Consider the following 19363-nt stretch of genomic DNA (forward strand, 5'->3'; position numbering starts at 1 on the left):
AAACTGCAGAAAGACTTCTTTCCTTTTCTGATGTGCATAAATAAAGGTTCAGGGAGTGCTGTTATTTTTCTGACTCTGGTGCTGCCTTTGTCATTGTTAATTTCTGTTCCTAAGAGAGCAGTGGCCAGAGGAGTGCAGGGCTCTCAGGGTGCTCTTCAGGGGGCACATGAAAGGACACGAACATTTGGCTTGCATTTTTACATCCACCCCAGACATTTTGTAATTTAGTGTTTGATTCTTCCTTCTGCAGAATTTTCTTCTTGAAGCTTAGGGTTGAGGGGGAAAAATGTTTTAATTAAGATGCTGGTAAAATGCAGCAAAGCACTGGAGCAGGAGAGGTGGTGCAGAATGAAGGTCAGCACGAAGGGCAGCCAGGGAGCAGGCACAGAGGAGATGGATAAGCCAGCATGGAACAGGTCTCTCTGCTGGAGCCAGCTGTGCCAGGGCAGGGCTTGCCATGCCTGTATTAATCCACCTGCTTTACAGGAAGTAGATGACATCTCTCATTTTGCTAGAACTTTCATCTTAATTGCTGCCATTGATTGGTGACAGATGATAAAGTCATTTTATTCTACACTGTTGAAGCTCTTCCCCTTTATAATGCTTCCTGGCTAGGATTGTTGGTGTCTGGAAGAATCTTCCCTGGAAGCCTTCTCACCCCAATTTTTAAAGTAAAATGAGGTATATTCAGTGACAGCAATAGAATTGCATCCCCTCAACACAGAATTCTGTCTGTCAGCTCATACACAGGGGATGACAGACTATGAAATATAAGTCCACTGCATGAACTCTAAGGGAGCTTTGCTAATCAAGAAAGAGCTTGGAGGGCTCTCTGGAAACCTCACTTTAAGCAGTTTCAGTCCAACAAAAGTGGACAGAATGGTAAAGAGTGAGGCAGGGTGGTGGGAAGCAAACAGAAGGCAGCAGTGCCCCAGCACAGTGCTGTGTTAATGGGAACACTGGGAGGCAAGCACTGGTGGCACTGGCTCCTCTGAGAGCACAGGGAGGCAAAAATGGCATCCACTGTGTACTGATGTTGCAAGAAGTCTCTCAGGTTTACTTTTGGCTCTGGCTGCAGCTTGCTGACTGTCCTGCTCTGCCTTCTGCTTTGTTTTGGAGCAAGCTCCTAGCACAGTTCCACTGTTGACTCTTCCAGCTGTCCTTTCAAGTCTGCCTTGTACTGTTTGCTGGGTTTTAAACCTGAATTTAAATGACCTGAGTACCAGTTTCCATAGAAGTTTTCCTTAACCAGCCCATTGAGTAGCTTGTAAGGTCTTTTTGGTACCTGCAATTGAGTTTTTCATTGTCAGATTAACTTCTGTGGCCTTTGCATTTGAGTATGGTTGGAAAGAGCGATGGAAGAGTTTTCAGTTAAGGCATGAAAGGCAATCAGCAAACTGATGCCAGTGAGTTAAGTGGAGTAGTTATTTCTTGGAAATACCCTGGTGAATTCTTAGTAAGCACAAACAGGATCTGCAGAAATAGGCCCACTCTTAATAAACACGAGCACTGCTGGCATCTGCTCAGCTCTGCCACCTCGATTCTATGCATCATTAAGTGGCTTCACCTCAACTTTATGAACTGGCAAATCTACCACTTGTAAACACTCAGGGTTCACAGTCAAGTCTACAGCAAATGGTTACTTGAAAGCAGCATGAATCAGAATGCTTCTCAAAGCTGGAAAAGAACACCCCAGAGGAGTCAGAACAAAGCACCTGACATTTAGCATTTCCAACACTGCCTCTCTGAACATGGCCAAACACCCTCTTCTGCAGCAGGAAAGCTGCCCAGCCAAGTGGAAGGTGGGAGAGCTGAGTCTCCTCTGGTTATCTAAACCATTGAGCCCACAGACCTCCACATTCCCTTCTGTGTGAAGTGTCCACCTGTAGTCCTGGCTTTTAGCCCTTTAAGGCACAGGAGGTTTGAATTCCAGGGGTCTGGCTGCACAGCAGATCTCTTAGGAGGGTGCTTTTGCTGTGGCAAACACTTGGCTCTTCTCTGAGCAGGACCTTCCTGCAGGGATTGCCACCACCACAGAGGCCTCTTTTGCTTTGGTGGCCTTCCTGTAACCCATGCAGTGCCTTACTCCTGCCCGTGCCAGCTAGTCCAGGCGGTCACTCCAGTTATGCCTTCCCCTGCTTTGCATAAGGGCCCCTGGGTTCTTTTTGCCCTTTGCAGCCCTACCCCAGCAGATGTTGTCCAGTTTGTTGTTCCAGACTTGCCAGAATCCCTGCCCCTCCACCTCTTCTGCTCTGCTTTATGGTGTCTTGGCTTTTAGTGGTTTCCCATGGTAGGCTTGTTCCTTCTTTGTGTCCCTGGCCTCTTCAGCTTGTTCAAAGCCTCCCATACCACGTGGGCTGTTCCCCTTGGCCATATTCAGTCTCTTCACATCTAAAGGTGCATTCACTGGTGGACAAAGTAAGAGACAGTAGCTCTGGTGGCAGAGGATTTATCCAAGAGCCTGCTGCCCTGTTTATATTTCCTTGTGGTTTTGTCGTGCAGCCTTTTACCTCTCCTGAGCCTGCCTGCTTGGTGTGATCTTCAGCCATTCCCACTCTTCTTCCCAATCGTTGTCATCACCAGCATTCCTCTCTCTTCTCTCAGCTCCTTTCCTACATATGGTCTTGCACATCTTCTCTAGAGCTGGGTTCTCCTTTCAGGCTCATGTGCTCAGCATTCTCTCACTCCTGCACTCCACCTTTCCCTGCAGTTGTTGCTGGCTCTTCCCTCTTGCTGATCGCTTTCCGCCCCCCCATCAGCCAGCCCGTTGCCATCTGCTTGCCTTGCTTTGTGTGTCTTGCCTAACGAGCCTGTCAGCTTCTGCCAGCAGGGAACATCTTTATACAGACACAGCCTTTTAAGCCTCTGACACTTGTATTTATGTTTTATAATGATTAATTAATTATACCAAGGTGGAGAACTGATGAAACTACTACCACGTGTGCATGCTGGAGTATACTGCACAGAGATGCCCCATGCAAGGCTGGAGGCAGAGAAGCAGCTCCTCCATTCAGCAGCTGCCTGCTTTTGTGCCTCTACGGTTAACTCAGCAGCCACACACAAGCCCTGCTGTGTTCCCAGCCCCCAGCTTATCAGGGAGCTGTTCTTGGGTGCTTAGAGAGCTCTGGCACACAACACAGATCTGCTTGTGAAGTCGACAGAGGTTTCCTCCAGCAGCAGAGGAGCAGCAGTGGCATCTGAAACTTCCTTGTTTATTGGAATACTAAGAATTGAAGTCTGCAGCACTCCAGAGCCTTGCCAAGTCCTCCATCCCTGCCCCACTCTGAGGCTACTTCAGCAGCAAAAGCAGAATGTTTGCAATTGCTCTGAGCCATGCTGGGCAAGGTCCTTCCTGCTGTAAGCAGCAAGAGCAGAGGAAGAACCTGATGAGAGGGAGCAGATGTTGCTAGTTGATTTTGCTGTTTTATTTTCTTACTAGGCAAATTGAAGTCTCAGTCACTCCAGTTCTGGTAACTTTGGTGCTTCCATAGCAATCACTAACTGGAACATAAACCCTCAAGAGATTGTGACAGAGATGTCAAATGCCTTCTCAAAGGGGTGTTGAAGTCTGTTTATTCTTGTCAGAGAGCTGTGTTGCTGTGTTTTGTGTGCATTCCCCAGCATTTAATTGTGTTTTCTTTCCTTTCAGCTTCTTGATTAAATGACTTCAAGAGGCACTCCTGCAGAGCTGCTCACCGTGAGGATAAGCTGCGACTGATGCTATCTGCCCACCAGTGTTCCTTGTGTTCAGGAGTCTTTCCTTGGTTCCTCTGGTCTTGTGATAACTTCTGTAGTATGCTGATAGAGAACTGGATGTGGTTTTATGCAGTGGCTTTGTAATTTATAGAAACATAAACCTGTCCTTGGAAAGTCCTAAAGAGCTGTGACTAGGTGGTGTGGTCAGGACTGTAAATAAACTTCATTGCAATGGGCTTCTGTTGAAAGCTTTTTCATTAACCTGCATGGAGGTTGCCATGGAGTCACTTCACTTGGAAAAGACCTTTAGGAAACTCAAGTCCTGCCCTTAACTCAGCATGGCCAAGTCCACCAGTACACCATGACTCCAACCCCCGCAGCTACACACCTTTCAGATGCCTCCAGGGGTGGGGTGTCATCCTCGTCCCCTTCTCCTGTCCCAGGGCTCTACACCCCTTTCTGTCAACAGCTATCCCCTAGTGTCCAATCTAAGCCTCCCCAAGCGCTCAGCACTTGTTAGCTGGGAGAGGAGAGCAGCACCCATGCTACTACACCCTCCCTAATGCAGTACTTCTGGATGCTGGAGAGTCAGAGCTCTCTGTTGGACTCTCTTTAGCAGGTGCCTGTCTCTTGAACTGGAGAGCCCAAAACTAGACACACTACTCCAGGTGTGGTCTCAGCAGGGCAGAGTACAGAGGGAGAAGAATCTCCCTAGGCTTGCTGGCCACACTTTTCTTGATGCACCCCCAGGATCCTATTGGCCTTCTTGGCCACAAGGGCAGATTGCTGTCTTATGGAGAGCTGGCTGCCCACCAGGACTCCCAAGGTCTTGCTACGTGGAGCTGCTTTCCAGCAGGGCAGCCCCCAACCTGTACTGGTGCCTGTTTGGTCTAAAGCCAGAGAAAACACCTGAAAGCACAAAGAACTCTCCCTGCCCTTCTGCTCTCACTCAAAACAATTAGTAAATGAAAATTAATCCACCTTACTTTTCAGTTCCCCTTGTCCTTTCAGGAACAAGACCTCTTCTCCAGCCCCTCCTAGGTCAACCAGCAGACTTGAGCCTAGCTCAGGGCTCTCATATATAAGCAACACCCCCACTGCCTTTTTCTCAGGGCTCTCTTCCAGCCCAGGGTGGAAGCACCTTAATGAGGAGGGAAGAGATGATCCTTGGCACCTGGTTTGCTTCATTCATGGTTTATGGAGTGCCTCTGGCACTCCTCTGGCAGCCTTAGCCCTGACCCTTGATTTTGCTATCTAATAAATGCTCAGGGATCGCCTCAGGGTACCCTCAGGAACCTGGAGGTTTGGTTTATTTCAGGTGTTGTGTTTTTTCTTACAGTTTCACTTTGCTTTTTACCTTATGAAGTGAGAAATTTAGTATCTAGCCAACATGCCAGTCAAGAGCTGATGGAACCACCCTCTGCTCCCTTCCTGGTGGATTCCTCTGGTAATTAGCTGTAAATGCAAACTGATTTGAAGTCTACTTATTCTACTTGGATGGAGGAAACTATTCCTGTGGCTCAGCTCCCCCGAAGCCCTCATCAGAGAAGCTTAAGGAAGGCAGCAGGCAGGTGCTTTTGAGGCTCTCTTTTGTTTTCAAGAATCCTGTAGCAGGATCTCTTTCAACCTGGTCTCCAGCTGAGCATCGATGCTGTCAGCAAAGTTGATGTCCCACCACAAGATGCTCCAGACTTCAAAGCATAAATGTTCACAATCTGCTTCTGCACGTTCTAAACAGTGCAGGAGCTGATTATGGAAGTGTGGAAAACCATCCCAGACTGGCAGGGCTTGATCCCACAATCTCAGTGTGATGGGGGTTGGCAGGGACCTTAGCAGAAGCTGTGGGTTTGGGTTTGTTGGGGATTTTTGTTTGTTTGGGGTTTTTTTGTAATTGAACTTAGTACTGGCCTATCAAAATCATGCTTAGGGTTTGCCAATAAATTATCTCATATCCAAGAGCAGTAGAACATCCTGCAAGTAGCCATACTAAGCATCTAGCAATCACTAAAAGTCAGTAATTCATATTGGAATGTTATTCTCCATTCTTCCTCGGTAACACTGGTTTCATACTCTGCCCCTTTTCCACCCCTCCAATCCCAGAGCATCTGGGCTCTGGTGGAGTCTCCTCCCACCCCAGGTGTCGCCACTTTGCCCTCCCCACCCACTCCCCTTTTTAATCCCTGCCAGGAAGGGCAGAAGCCCTAACCTGAGCCCTTTGGGGCTGGAGGATCCTCCTCTCATCTCTGGTGAGTGCCCATGGTGCACACTGGGTGATGGTGGTGGTGACAAAAGGCCGGGGGGCCTGGTGGCCCCCCGGCTGTTAGGGCTAGGATTGATGACTCCCCCAATACCATCCACGGGTGCTGGCTGGGGCTGAGCTCTTCTGAGCGGTGCCTTGGCTGGTGAGGGTCTTGCCCGTGGCTCTGGGCTGGCTGCAGGAATGATGGTGGAGGAGCAGGAGCTGCTTTGGCAAGATGAAGGGGGGGGCTAGGGGGTAGGCAGGGGGGTTAAACTAGATAACCTTTAGAGACCACTTCTAACTCTAGTGATTCTATGACTCTGATCTAGTTCCCACCCATTTGCCACGGGCAGGGGCACCTCCCACTAGACCAAGTCAGCATCTTTAAAGGCATATTTTTATCTTGATTTTTTTTTCCTGCACATAGCAATCAAAGCATCCTCTGAGAGCTGTGATGAACTGATGGATCTTGGATTTGAAGCTACCGTATTTTGACATAAGGTCTTCTGTGTGTTGACTTAAGAAGTAATTCAAGAGTGAATAGAAATATAGAATAAACCAGGTTGGAAGAGACCAAGATCGAGTCCAACCCACCTAAACAGCTAACCCATGGCACCAAGCACCCCATCAAGTCTCCTTCTGAAGACCTCCAACGATGGTGACTCCCACCTCCCCAGGGCTCAGGCTGAGCTCATTAAGAGCAGTGAAGAAGGTCACCTTAAGATCCACAGATCCGCTGCAACTTTTGTCCTCCTGCACAAATAAGCAGGCCTGGAAGGCACCAAAGCAGGAGGAGGTAGATCCAGGTATTGGCTGAGTTCAGGAGGATAAGCATTATTTCAGAGGGCTGGTACCAGTTTGTGTTTGCACTGGCACTGGGCAAATGCAAATACAAACTGCTTCTTAGCTGAAAACATTTCCACTGGCCAAAGCTGGTGGAAATTGTTAGTATCAGAGGAAGGCTGTAGCCAACTCTACAAAAGGTCTTCCCAGGTGAAAATACTTGGAGCAAGTAGTAACTGTACCTGCTGCTGAACAGCCTTTAGCCCTTCGTTTTTTGTCCCTGCTATCCTCAGCTGTGTTTAACCAAGTCCTTCCCCACTTCCCTTTCAGAGAGGGGCAGGGCAGGTTGACAGCCCTGCTACTCTGGCACTTAAAATCCTCATCAGCTAATTGCTGCTCAGATGCCTTGTTTGCTCCAGGCTCTCCTCTTGCACCTCTGACTCACCTTGCTAGGAGGAATCTGTAACCTCACAGTATCACTTAGGTTGGAAAGGACCTCGAGGATCATCGAGTCCAACCTATCAACACAGACCCCATGACCAGACCATGGCACCCAGTGCCACGTCCAATCTCCCCTTGAACGCCTCCAGGGTCGATGACTCAACCACCTCCCTGGGCAGCACATCCCAATGCCGAATGACTCGCTCTGTGAAGAACTTCCTCCTCACCTCGAGTCTGAACCTCCCCTGGCGCAGCTTGAGACTGTGTCCCCTTGTTCTGGTGCTGGTTGCCTGGGAGAAGAGGCCAACCCCTTCCTGGCTACAACCACCTTTCAGGTAGTTGTAGAGGGCAATGAGGTCACCCCTGAGCCTCCTCTTCTCCAGGCTAAGCAACCCCAGCTCCCTCAGCCTCTCCTCACAGGGCTGTGCTCAAGGCCTCTCCCCAGCCTTGTTGTCCTTCTCTGGACACCTTCAAGTGTTTCAATGTCCTCTATGGTTTCTCAGGCTGCAGAAGGGATCAGAGCCCTCTGCCAGACAAGTGGTGGTTACTTACACCCTGGTGTTCCCATCCATTAAATAACCACCACAGATGCCACTGCTCAGGCTCTTCAGTGTACATTCAGCACCAGGCCAAGCAGCTGGTGTGGCCCAGGAACTCTGGAGATATTCATATTCTGCTTTGTCTTGCAACTCCCTCACCAGAAATACCTTCCACAAAGCAATCCCAAATAACCTCCTTTGCTCTGCATGCAGGGACATCTGAACACCCCTGGGGTCTCTGTTTATTAAGAAATTAAGTTGCATGAAGAAGTGCAATAACATCTTGCTGATGAGGAGCTCCTCAGCAGCACTGCAGCTCGTGTGAAGGGCACGATAAACCACCTTGCCTGGGAGCCCATCTCAACTCTGCCATCTCTTACCACTCTCACTTCATGGTCTTTCAGCTTCTTTCTCACCTAACCACAGGAAAATTCAACCCCCCCTGAATCCCCTGCTCCTTCAAGAGGCTCTCCACTCTGCTTAGCACATGAGTATCATCACTCTCCTTGCTGAAGTGGCTTAGTACTTTCAAGGGCCTCTCACAGGGAGGCATGCCTGAAGAAGTGCATTGAGAAAGTTTGGTTCCCATTGGTGGTGCTTTCTGGGCTACTCTTCCTGCAAGCTCTTCTGTCTGGTTCGTTTCAGGAAAACACTAACACTGAAAGGCATTACAGACCTTAGCAGACGTTTATCATCCCCTTGAGGGAGGGAATTTCCTTGCTTTGTGACACTAATATGGATCAGCACTGAAGGGTGCTCCAGTGTGCTGTGAACTAACAAGGGCAAAACACTGAGAAGGGAATAGAGATGAATGGAGAGGTGTAACAGAATGCCTTGGGAGCAGAGCAGCCTTCAGCACAAGCTGCATGTGGGCTGAAGCAAGCAGCAGCATGAGGCCAGAGACCTGCTCAATATGTTGATTTATAATGTTATTATCTCAGTGGGTTTATAGATAAATTACAGCTGCAAAATGACCTCTTGGTAGATACCAGGCTTCCAGTTGGCACATGCTAGCTGCAGTTTACTGACAAGTTCATTCTTGCTAACCTTCCTGGTGCCCACACCTCCCAAACCAATGCTGGTGGTGTGATGAAACCATGGAATTGGGCCTCATCCTCCCCATAAATATAATTTGCATTCAGATAGGTAATTGCTGGTGGTGCTTTATTCAAACCATCTGCACTCAAACATGATCTGGTGCTCACCAAGAGAGAAACCTACTCCTAAGGAACACAAAGCAGGAGGAGCTGTTTGCTGTATGGGGCAGCTGGCACTCCGTGCTTAGCTTTGCAGCCTTCATGAAGAGCCCACCTGCAGGTTTTTCAGAAGGCAGAACCCAAAATAAAGCTTGAGCATCAAACTGGTTCTAGGAAATGGCTGTGAAGAGTTCATGCAGGCCCTGCTCTGTGCAGGGAGGGTGCTGCAGGTGATGGGAGAGTAACAAACCGATCTTCAGTGTTGCTACCTTCCCGAGGGAAAGTTTCCCTGTTCCCAAACAGCCCTAAACCAAAGACTATCCAGTAGCTTCTCACAGAGAAGAGAATCAAATTGCTAACTTCATTCAGCTCCCTAAAGCAGACACTTCAGTTGTCTTCCTACACTGCCACCACCACCTCTCAGCTGGCTTAAAGGCAAATATTGCAGACTAGGTGTTTTATCACATAGGTCACAAAGGCTGACACAAGCTGCTGGGTCACACCTCACACACAAACCAGCTCAGGTGAAAAACAGTGAAAGCATAGAAAACACCTCAGGAAAAGCAATGAAGTCTTATTTTCAGTTTTGATAGGAAGTTAATTGCCATTATCTCAAAACCCAGGAGTGTATCTCTCTCACCCCTTTGACTGACAGCATTTTCACAGTATCACCAAGGTTGGAAGAGATCTCAAAGATCATCCAGGCCAACCTGTCACCACAGACCTCATGACTAGACCATGGAACCAAGTGCTACATCCAATCCCCTCTTGAACACCTCCAGGGATGGTGACACCACCACCTCCCTGGGCAGCACATTCCAGTGACGAATGACTCTCTTGGTGAAGAACTTCCTCCTCACCTCCAGCCTAAACTTCCTCCTCACCTCCAGCCTAAACTTCCCCTGGTGCAGCTTGAGACTGTGTCCCCTTGTTCTGGTGCTGGTTGCCTGGGAGAAGAGACCAACCCCTTCCTGGCTACAACCACCTTTCAGGTAGTTGTAGAGAGCAATGAGGTCACCCCTGAGCCTCCTCATCAGGCAGTAGCATGTCAGTGGCCGCAGCCTTTCTGTGTGGAACCAAGCCCCACACCTACTATGGAGCTGTGCAGAGGTAGAGATGTCCTCAGCAAGGATCCTGCTAAGCACCAGGAAGCAACGCTGTGCTGTAAGCTGAGCCGTTAAGGAAGGCATTTAGATGTGTACATGAGGCACAAATCAGCAAACACTAATCACTTATCAGTGCTCAGTAACTCTGGGAATTGGAGAGCAGTTTGCTAGCTCCTGCCAGATAATGCTTCGTGAGCACCTGGAAATGAAGAGTGCTGTTCACACCTCCAGTATGATCGATTCCTGACCAGGTCTGGGGGTTCTGAATGCAAGTTAATCTTCAAGATAAATCTCTTCAGCTCATATCCATAATTTGTGCCCAATCCATAGCGTTCCCACATGAAATATGGCCCAGAGCACTGCAGACTCTGTGGTGCTTTATTGTTTCAAGTACAGTCAATCATTAGAGTGAGTCTCTCAGCGTCTTTTCCCTTGAATCACTCCCCATGTCTCAGCACACGGCCAGCCTTTCTTCACAGTATCGCTTAGGTTGGAAAGGACCTCGAGGATCATCGAGTCCAACCTATCAACACAGACCCCATGACTAGACCATGGCACCAAGTGCCACGTCCAATCTCCTCTTGAACGCCTCCAGGGTCGATGACTCAACCACCTCCCTGGGCAGCCCGTTCCAATGACAAATGACTCGCTCGGTGAAGAACTTCCTCCTCACCTCGAGTCTGAACCTCCCCTGGCGCAGCTTGAGACTGTGTCCCCATGTTCTGGTGCTGGTTGCCTGGGAGAAGAGGCCAACCCCTTCCTGGCTACAACCACCCTTCAGGTAGTTGTAGAGGGCAATGAGGTCACCCCTGAGCCTCCTCTTCTCCAGGCTAAACAATCCCAGCTCCCTCAGCCTCTCCTCACAGGGCTGTGTTCAAGGCCTCTCCCCAGCCTTGTTGCCCTTCTCTGGACACGTTCAAGTGTTTCAATGTCCTTCTTAAACTGAGGAGCCCAGAACTGGACACAGGACTCAAGGTGCGGCCTAACCAAAGCAGTGTACAGGGGCAGAATGACCTCCCTGCTCCTGCTGGCCACACTATTCCTAATGCAGGCCAGGATGCCATTGGCCCTCCTGGCCACCTGGGCACACTGCTGGCTCATATTCAGGCGGCTGTCGATCAGCACCCCCAGGTCCCTCTCTGTTTGGGAGCTCTCAGCCACTCCGACCCCAGCCTATAGCTCTGCCTGGGGTTGCTGTGGCCAAAGTGCAGCCCCTGGCACTTGGACTTGTTGAAAGCCATCCCATTGGACTCTGACCATCTGTCCAGTCGGTCGAGGTCCCTCTGCAGAGCCTTTCTACCCTCTAACTGACTAACATCTGCCCCTAACTTGGTGTCATCTGCAAACTTGCCGATGACTGACTCTACCCCTTCATCCAGATCATCAACGAATATGTTGAAGAGGACAGGGCCCAGCACTGATCCCTGGGGGACACCACTGGTGACTGGCCTCCAGCTGGATGTGGCACCGTTCACCACCACTCTCTGGGCTCAGCCTCCAGCCAGTTCCTAACCCAGCACAGAGTGTAATGGTCCAAGCCATGGGCTGACAGCTTAGCCAGCAGTTTGCTGTGGGGGACGGTGTCAAAGGCCTTGCTGAGGTCCAGGCAGACCACATCCACAGCCTCCCCACATCCACCAGGCTGTCACCTGATCATAGAAAGAGATCAGGTTGGAGAGGCAGGACCTGCCCTTCCTAAATCCACGTTGGCTTGATTCCCATCTGTGGGAGGCTGATAAAACCCGTGACAGTCTTGTCCCAAACATCCAAGCAGCAGCCAGAAGAGGACATGCTCTGCAGAGGAGGGGCAGGGATCTGTTTCTGCCAAGCTTTCTATGGCTGTAAACAAGGCCCATAGGGGCTAACACAGTCCAGACCATGTACGGGACAGAGGAGCAGCAGTGACACCCCTCCCCCCTGAACTTCCCAGAAAACCCTACAAGGCATGTGTGGAGCCAAGGCTATAAAAGAGATGAGACCAGGACTAAGGAAGCATCCCAACAGCTTCAGCCAAGTCTCTTTGCTCCTTTCTTTTTCTTCTCCATTTCTACTCTTCCTTACTTTACTGTTATATGTTAAGCTTTAAGTGACTTCGGTTTTAGAGGTTAAACTTTTTGTTTGGAGTCTCTCTACACCAACACTAGCCACACCTGTGCTAAGCCTTTGATTCCTGACCCAGCTCCACAGAGCAGAATGAGGGGCACTGGAATGTTAATGTCCCTCCCAAATCATTGTTGTGTCTCCTGTGGACTGCGAGAGACTGCCTAGAAGATCACCTTCCCCCTAGCCCAGCGCAGGACAACATCCAACATAGGAGGCCTGAGCAGGAATTAACCAGTGAGTATTGTCTGGATGCTGTTATGGCTCACTCCTTTAGCAGCTCGTTGCTGTACGTTATCTAAACCATGTATTATGCTTATCCCATTTAACCTCAGAAAACATTCATTTAAAAGCAAATCAGATTATCATTCACCAAAAAAAGCCAATCCTGCACACTTAATCATGGCCTTACAGCAAATATTGCAGGCATAGGGGATACAGGAGTCTCTTGGCTTGGGGGTCCGACATGTAGCCTCCCATGTAATCAGGATTACAGCTTTACAAGATCCATAATGATGACTAATCCTGGCTTATAAAACATCATCTACTTTTTGTATTAGTCTTTTCTTATGCAAAATTGTTGTCTTCCTACTTAGGAATAATTGATTTCCTACCAATTTGCTCAGTTGAGGAGACTGCTGGGCTGAGCTCTTCACTGACACTTCCAGCAGGCACACATTTCCACTAATTCTCAGTACCTTCGAAGTCCTTACCAGAGATGGCATGGTAAGAGCAAGAGCACACTGTATTTTTGATGAAGAGATTGAGCCAAGCTTAGAAGTCTCCAAACTACATTTACAAGTTATGGCTTCTTTGTCTCTTATGTCAGTTACTCAACACAGTGAGCCAGGGCTGTAAAAGCAAAAGAGAACAGGCAACACCACACAGAGAACAGAATGTTTCCAGCTATGAATGCTGGAATCCCTTATTTCCAGGCAGATGTGAGCTTGAGGAGATGGTAACTGGAATGTGGACAAATCAACTGGCCAAAACAAAAACTTCACAATGCACAAGCACACTTAAAGCTGTGGCTGCTCACTGCAGGGGAGCTGAGATAGCTGATCTTTGAAGGTGTCTTCAACCCAAACCATTCTATGGTTCTAGATAGTCCTGCCCTCCATCTGCACACAGTTGTCATGGATACTGCGTTTGCTCAGCTCACTAAATGCCCCATCGGCTCTGCTCAAGGTGAGCACAGCCAAAACCACAGCACAAATGCAATGACCCTCCCCTGCCTTGTGCCACACATCTCACCCCTCCCATTGTCTAGACATTAAAACCCACAGATCATCTAGACTGCAGATCAGTGTTGGAGGAAAGGGCATGGAGTTAATTGCTTTGGACTTCTAGAAGCAAACAGCAGCTTTGCAGATGTCTATTTTCCAATCACATTAATATTTCCACCAGTCTGTCTGTTTCATTGTCTTGATGAACTGCTGCTGTGCCCCAAAGGTCTTTGTTTGGCACTCACCGCAATGCCTGTGTGCATGAGTTGTAAGGGACCTTGGGGTCCTCAGCACAGGAGAGCACTGAGCCTTATCTTAACCACGCTTCCATATTTCTTGGAGGTTTATCCATCACTGGTGTTATCACAGTTATTTATTACTACTTCTTTCAGTGCCTTCAGAGGAGAACTCGGTTCTACTACTGCCACTGATCCATGGAGGACCATTAAAGCAATGTGGGAAAGATATGAATGCACCTGAAGAATGAAGTTTCTCTGACGATGATGCTCAGGACTACCTCTGCCTCTTCATTTGCATTCTTTTTACTCTACAAAGAAAAAGGAGCCCTGATCCATAACTACCTTTATTTGTTTGTCATCAACTTCCTTGGGATCCACCCGTCATAGGAAAGGTTTTAATTGTATTGTCAGTATTCATTAGACTGCATCTTGACTTCAAATTCATTTTCTCTCCTCAATGGAAAGCTTTAAAGAATGACAGCTCCTTTAGGAAAAGCTTAAAGAATTACAGTTCCTTTAGGAAAACTATTTCAATTGCTTCAGCCCTGAGAAGCGAAGCATCGCAGGCTGAAAAGAAGCAACGATCTGACTTTGTAAATACTTAGGACAAAACTCGCTGCAAACAATACAAACATTTGTAGAGAGTGGTAAGGCAGTGGGTGTTGGGTAAGTGAGAGAAGAACTGCCCCCATTACTACTGACAACAGCTCACCCACAGAGAAAGCCTGCCCCCTGCCCGGCCCTGCTCTCCTCAGCACGGGCTGAGCTCGGCAGCACTGACAGAACAAGCAAGATCCAGGAGACGACCACCCCACAGCTGGACCGCCTCACTCCTTACCGCTGAACTTAGAGAGGGGTTGCTGGAGTTAGCAGCAGTGTGTGCAGCAAGCCTCGCCCAACCCTTTAGTCAGTGTAAACTCTGTGGAAGTTTGTTTCCTTAGTTCTGGTGCTCCACTGATGGTAGGAAGGAGATGGCCAGCCCTGGGTGGTGGCCCCAGAGAGGATACCCAGTGCCAGAATCCTACTGATAGGACTGGTTGTATCTACACTCAAAAGCACTAGGCAGAGAAATCAATTTATGATAGTCTCCATTTAGCCCAATTCTTCTGCACGTTATGATCTCCAGGACCTGACTGGCCATGAGGGCAGGCTCCTTGGAATGTCTCCCTTAGGCATTTAACATCTTTGGATGCCCACTGGAGTTAATTTCTCTTTATTTAATCTGGCAATCAGAGAAACCTGACTGCTTTCAGACACATTGGTCACAGTTTTTTGAGCTAAGTCTTTGGCCATTCTTTGCTGATTTACAGCAGCTAACATGATTAAACCTCCATGTGTCCAATCACCAAGAAGTTCTTTCCCTTTCTGCATTCTGTGACTGACAGGAAAGGTGAGACAGTTCAGAGAGACTGCAGCAAATGAGATAATGTTCCACTTGCCACTGTACAGGGAACGCAGCACCTCGCATCACCAGAGCACAAACAGTGCCCCAGCTGTCAGCACTTTGACACTGTCAGAGTCTTTATCCAGTTATGGGTTTGATTTCCCTTTAGACAGCAGGACCTAAGGAAGGATTATGATGTGTCCTGGAATCACCAAAGCACATGGCATGAGTTTTGGGGTGTGTCCTTTGGAGACTGAACGGTGTTTAATGCTGTGCAAAACTCAGCTGTCAGTGGGGATAGTGGGGGGTGAGAAGGGACTCCTCAGATATTTATAGCAATAATTCCAGATGGAAAGCAACTGAAATATAGATGAAGGAACAACACCAGAATATGATCAGAAACAGTTCTGCTGGCTCTTGTCTGAGGGATGCTCAGCCAGGAATCTCTGTTTAAATCCAGGGGAACCTTTATACAGGGGGACAAGAGATTCCTTGAATCAAGGAGGACTTGCTGTAGCTGAACAGTCTCTCTGCACTGAAGGTGTCCAGAAGTTTAGGACTTCTCTTTAAGCCCTGCTGGTGTTTCCAGGCTGAGCAATGACTGTCTTTAGATTATGAGAGTCAATTGGCTCCAGTTTGGTGACCCAGCACATGAGCAGCTGTGCCATGCAATGCTATAATGCACAGCTACCATGCAATTCAGGTGCTGCTGGCAAGAGTAGAGAGCTCCTAATTCCTGTCTGTGTCTCTCATGGAATACCAACAAGACAAACCTCACTGATGACCCTGACATTCTATTGCAGTCACAAGAGGATGTTCATGCCCCTCATCCCTGGCTGGACTCCCTTTGGCTTCCTTACACGGAGTTGTTGGGATCCCCCTCTCACTGCAGAACTGCAGATGGGTCCAGACACTGGAGAAATGCAAACCCCCAGGGGCTGAGAGCTGAACACAACAAAACAAGAATGAAGCAGACAACAGCAATACCAGTGGCACTGATGGGGGAGGAGTACAAACCCCAAACTACTCGCCCAGTGGTGCTACAGACCACTCTATTCAGTCCTAGACGTGGTGGTCCAGGCTTGTAATTCCCTTCAGCTGGGGCTGTCTTTGAAAGTGCTGTGGGATCTAACCTTGAAATTCTTCTCTTGTAAGCTAGTAGCTGTTAATATTTTTCTTGAAGATTAGGTATTTGATCAGGCTTCCTCTTTTGTAATGGCAGTTTTACATCTGCAGGGTTTATGGTGCTCCTGGGACTACCTCATCTCCCCCTTCGCTCAGTCTGCATGGTGGAATCTCAGGATGGTGCTTCCTCTTTCCTGTAACAAGTTTGAAAACAACCTCGTGTCTCAACAGGCAATGACTAAAATGATGTTTGTTTCCTGATATAAAACGTTTAAAATTGTGGGGCTGCAGGGGGCTGTGTGAAATTTCCTTTAATGTGTCAAAGATTCCTTGGCTGTAGCGTTATCCACCAAAGGCAAGAAAGGTGAGCCATAAGCTGTGTCCTCTGCGGGCAGAATGCCTTTGGCAGCTGACCCTGAAGGAACGGACTTTGTTCCCCTTCAGCTCAAAACCAGCAAGAGTTGCAGAAGTCACAGCATTGCCTTAAGGTTCCTTCTTATCCTACCCTATGCCTTCAGGGGACAGCTAATCTGGAAAGCTGAGCTTTCTGCCATAGGCAAAGAGGAGAGTGAGGAAACTGCCTTTGAAGTGAATGGCTCACCAGGCTCTGTGCAGGTAGCATCAGGGGCACAGCTGAGGGGCTACAGGCCCAGAGACCCTCACATCAGTGCCTGCAGGTGGAAACCTTCATCAGCATCTCAGAGCACTTGCTCTGAGACAACAATGAGCAGACTGGACAAGACCAGAGAGTAATTTGCCTCCTGAAAAAGGAGAAAAGAGAAGTAGAGAGGAGCTGTGATGTTAGCAGTTCATCCCTTCTCAAAACACTCTGCACTAATGCCTGAGCCAGCATGGGGCCGGAGCCGGGACAAGTGCTGAATTCTCATCTGACTGCAGGAAGCTTCCAGCATTGCTGGAACACTGCGGTTCACAGCCTATCCTGGCCACCATATCCTGCGGGCTGCTTGGGATATAACTCTGGCATCTGTTCAGACATCAGAAAACTAACAAACAAACCAACCAAGCCCCCAAAAATCTCTGCCGAGTGCTTGTTTCCTGCTTCCTTTTGTGATCTGCTCCCATGAAGAAATATTCGGTCTCTGAGACATAGCTCCAGCTCCTAAAGTGGTTAAGTCCAAGTTCAGAAGGACCTGGGCATAAAGCATCTGTTAGAGAGATGAGAAGTTGCCACCTTGCCAGCCAAGGCATCCTGTTTCTCACTGAGCTGGAGGGCTGGCAGGAGCCAGGGAGAAGCCTCCTTTCATAAGGGCTGTATCCTGCCTTTGCAAACGTCTGTGACTTCCATTGCCATGAAGCAATCACAGTGCTTGTTGCTGCCCACAGAGCAATGTCCTACATCTGGGCAGAAATTAGTGCTCCTGTCTCCCTGCTTCCCCTGGGCTCAGTCCTTACTTGGTACAGAGATGTCAGCCTGGGACAAACCCAGCTTCAGACCCAGGATGGGTCCAAGACACTGCAGATCGTTAGGACTTTGCGAGTCCAGGAGGGGCAGCTCTGGAGCCAGTTTGCTCCACCTGGAGTCACAGCAGGGATCAGGGTTAGTACTGCTCCTGCAAGAACACCAGAAGGAGCCTCCCTCCCAAGAAGAATGCATCACCAGAAATACCGTTTGCCACTCTGTATCACCAGCTTGTCTCACTTCAGTCTCTAGTAATCCACATCTTTCCAGCTCTGCCGTTATTTACACTCCCTTTTGAGAAACTTACCCTGATCACAAGTACATCAGGCAGACACAAGCAGACACTAGTGAGAACACTTTTGTGATGAGACCTGGAGCAAAGCTGCAGCTGTGTGCAGCACTGTGTGATTCATTTTCTGTCTCTCTAGCTCAGAACAGTATTTATAGGGACTGCCAACATGCAGTTACCATTTAAACTACAAGAACCAGCATGTTCTCATGTGTTGCAAGCAATGTCTGACTTCCCTTCTAACTATGTCAGAAGGAATTCCATCAGCACTTCTGCTCACAAACACAAACCCTCGTCGTAAAACGAGGAGAGGAACATCAGTGAAGGCAATCAGTGAATTTCACAGGGAATAACTGTTCCTGCATATTGCTATTTCTCCCAGAAAAGGAAAGTCTGATGATGCAATGAATGGTATGAGCTATGCTGTACTGATGGCTCAGGACCTCTATGCACTTTTTAATTGTCTATTCTACAACTATCTCTTGCACTAAGGAACAGGGAAAAAACCCCACACAAACACACACACACAAAACCCAACACAAACACAAATCATAACAAACCCAGAAAGTTTCCCACAAGTGAAGGCTGCTGTTGTAAGCCCGTGGCCCCTCAGAGCAGTGCCAGTGGTTCTAGCTGCACACCAGAGGTATGATAACATCTTGCAGAGAGCACGGGGTTCAAACTCTGTTATAAATTTCAATCACAGAAAAATATAGCAGATGACTGTTCAAAAATAGTCACTTCTGTGTGTCTGCATGTAGCAGCTTGGTGACTGTGGCAATACCTGAGTGTCAACACAGCCAGCTACGGACTGTGGCCAGGTCTGGTTTGGTTTTAGTGATGAATATTGAAAATCAGTAATGCAATGCATCCACTGTGACAACACAAACAGATTAATTCCATCTGTACCCAGCACTGGTGCAGGCAGCTCTGCTGCTTCGGGGAGGAAGTTTGATGCCCACAAACTCTGCTGCATATTTAAGGGCACAAGGAATCCCCTTGGGTCAGTTATTCTGTTTCCATTTTCATTAGGTGAAGTTGTTTCCCTCCTTGCTGCACAGCTTGCTGCAGGAATGCAGCCGGCGCAGGATATATTCCTCACGTGGTTTCCAGTGGTCTCTGGCATACTCAGAAAGCTGTTTCCTAGCACAAAATGATCTGATTGGTTTTGCAAGCTGCTCCATGATACTGGCACTGCATCTCCAGAGTGTTTGCCAGCTTCAATAGAATGTGTATTCTTTTTGTTCAGCACTGTCTTAAGTTTAGAAATCGGGGTGGTTGCTTAGTTGCTGAACAGCCCGCCCACTAGACTCACTCAGAGCCCTGTTTTGCCCAAGCTGCATTGCATTTAACCTTCAAAGTATTTCAGTAAATGTAGACCAATCTAATGAATGCTGCTGGAATCCTGCACTGTTGCCATTCAATTTATTGCTAATATTTATATTTGGCATAAGGTCAGTGTGGCCCAGGGGCTGAAAGAGCAGTGAGATACTCTCCTAACAAACATTTCTCCTAAAGAAAAGCTCCTAAGGATAAGCAAATAGTCCTGCACAAGCATCCCTGATGCTTCCAGCAGCACC

The 19363-nt window shown here is 48.4% G+C and overlaps 1 protein-coding gene across 3 annotated transcripts in view; it reads left to right on the forward strand.

The window, feature by feature from the left end:
* TUSC3 (tumor suppressor candidate 3) overlaps window positions 1–3932 on the forward strand; it is a 57195-nt gene extending 53263 nt beyond the window's left edge. For all 3 annotated transcript variants that reach the window (XM_068137751.1, XM_068137749.1, XM_068137750.1), the window contains one exon: window positions 3650–3932. In XM_068137751.1, coding sequence (XP_067993852.1) covers window positions 3650–3665 — 16 coding nt within the window. In that variant the 3' untranslated portion in view covers window positions 3666–3932. The remainder of the gene's footprint in view (window positions 1–3649) is intronic.
* Window positions 3933–19363: the final 15431 nt, after the last annotated feature.

This window comes from Melanerpes formicivorus, unplaced genomic scaffold (genome assembly GCF_026170545.1).
Source record: "Melanerpes formicivorus ecotype bairdi unplaced genomic scaffold, bMelFor1.0.p_v2 SCAF_4, whole genome shotgun sequence".
NCBI classification, from domain to species: Eukaryota; Metazoa; Chordata; class Aves; order Piciformes; family Picidae; genus Melanerpes; species Melanerpes formicivorus.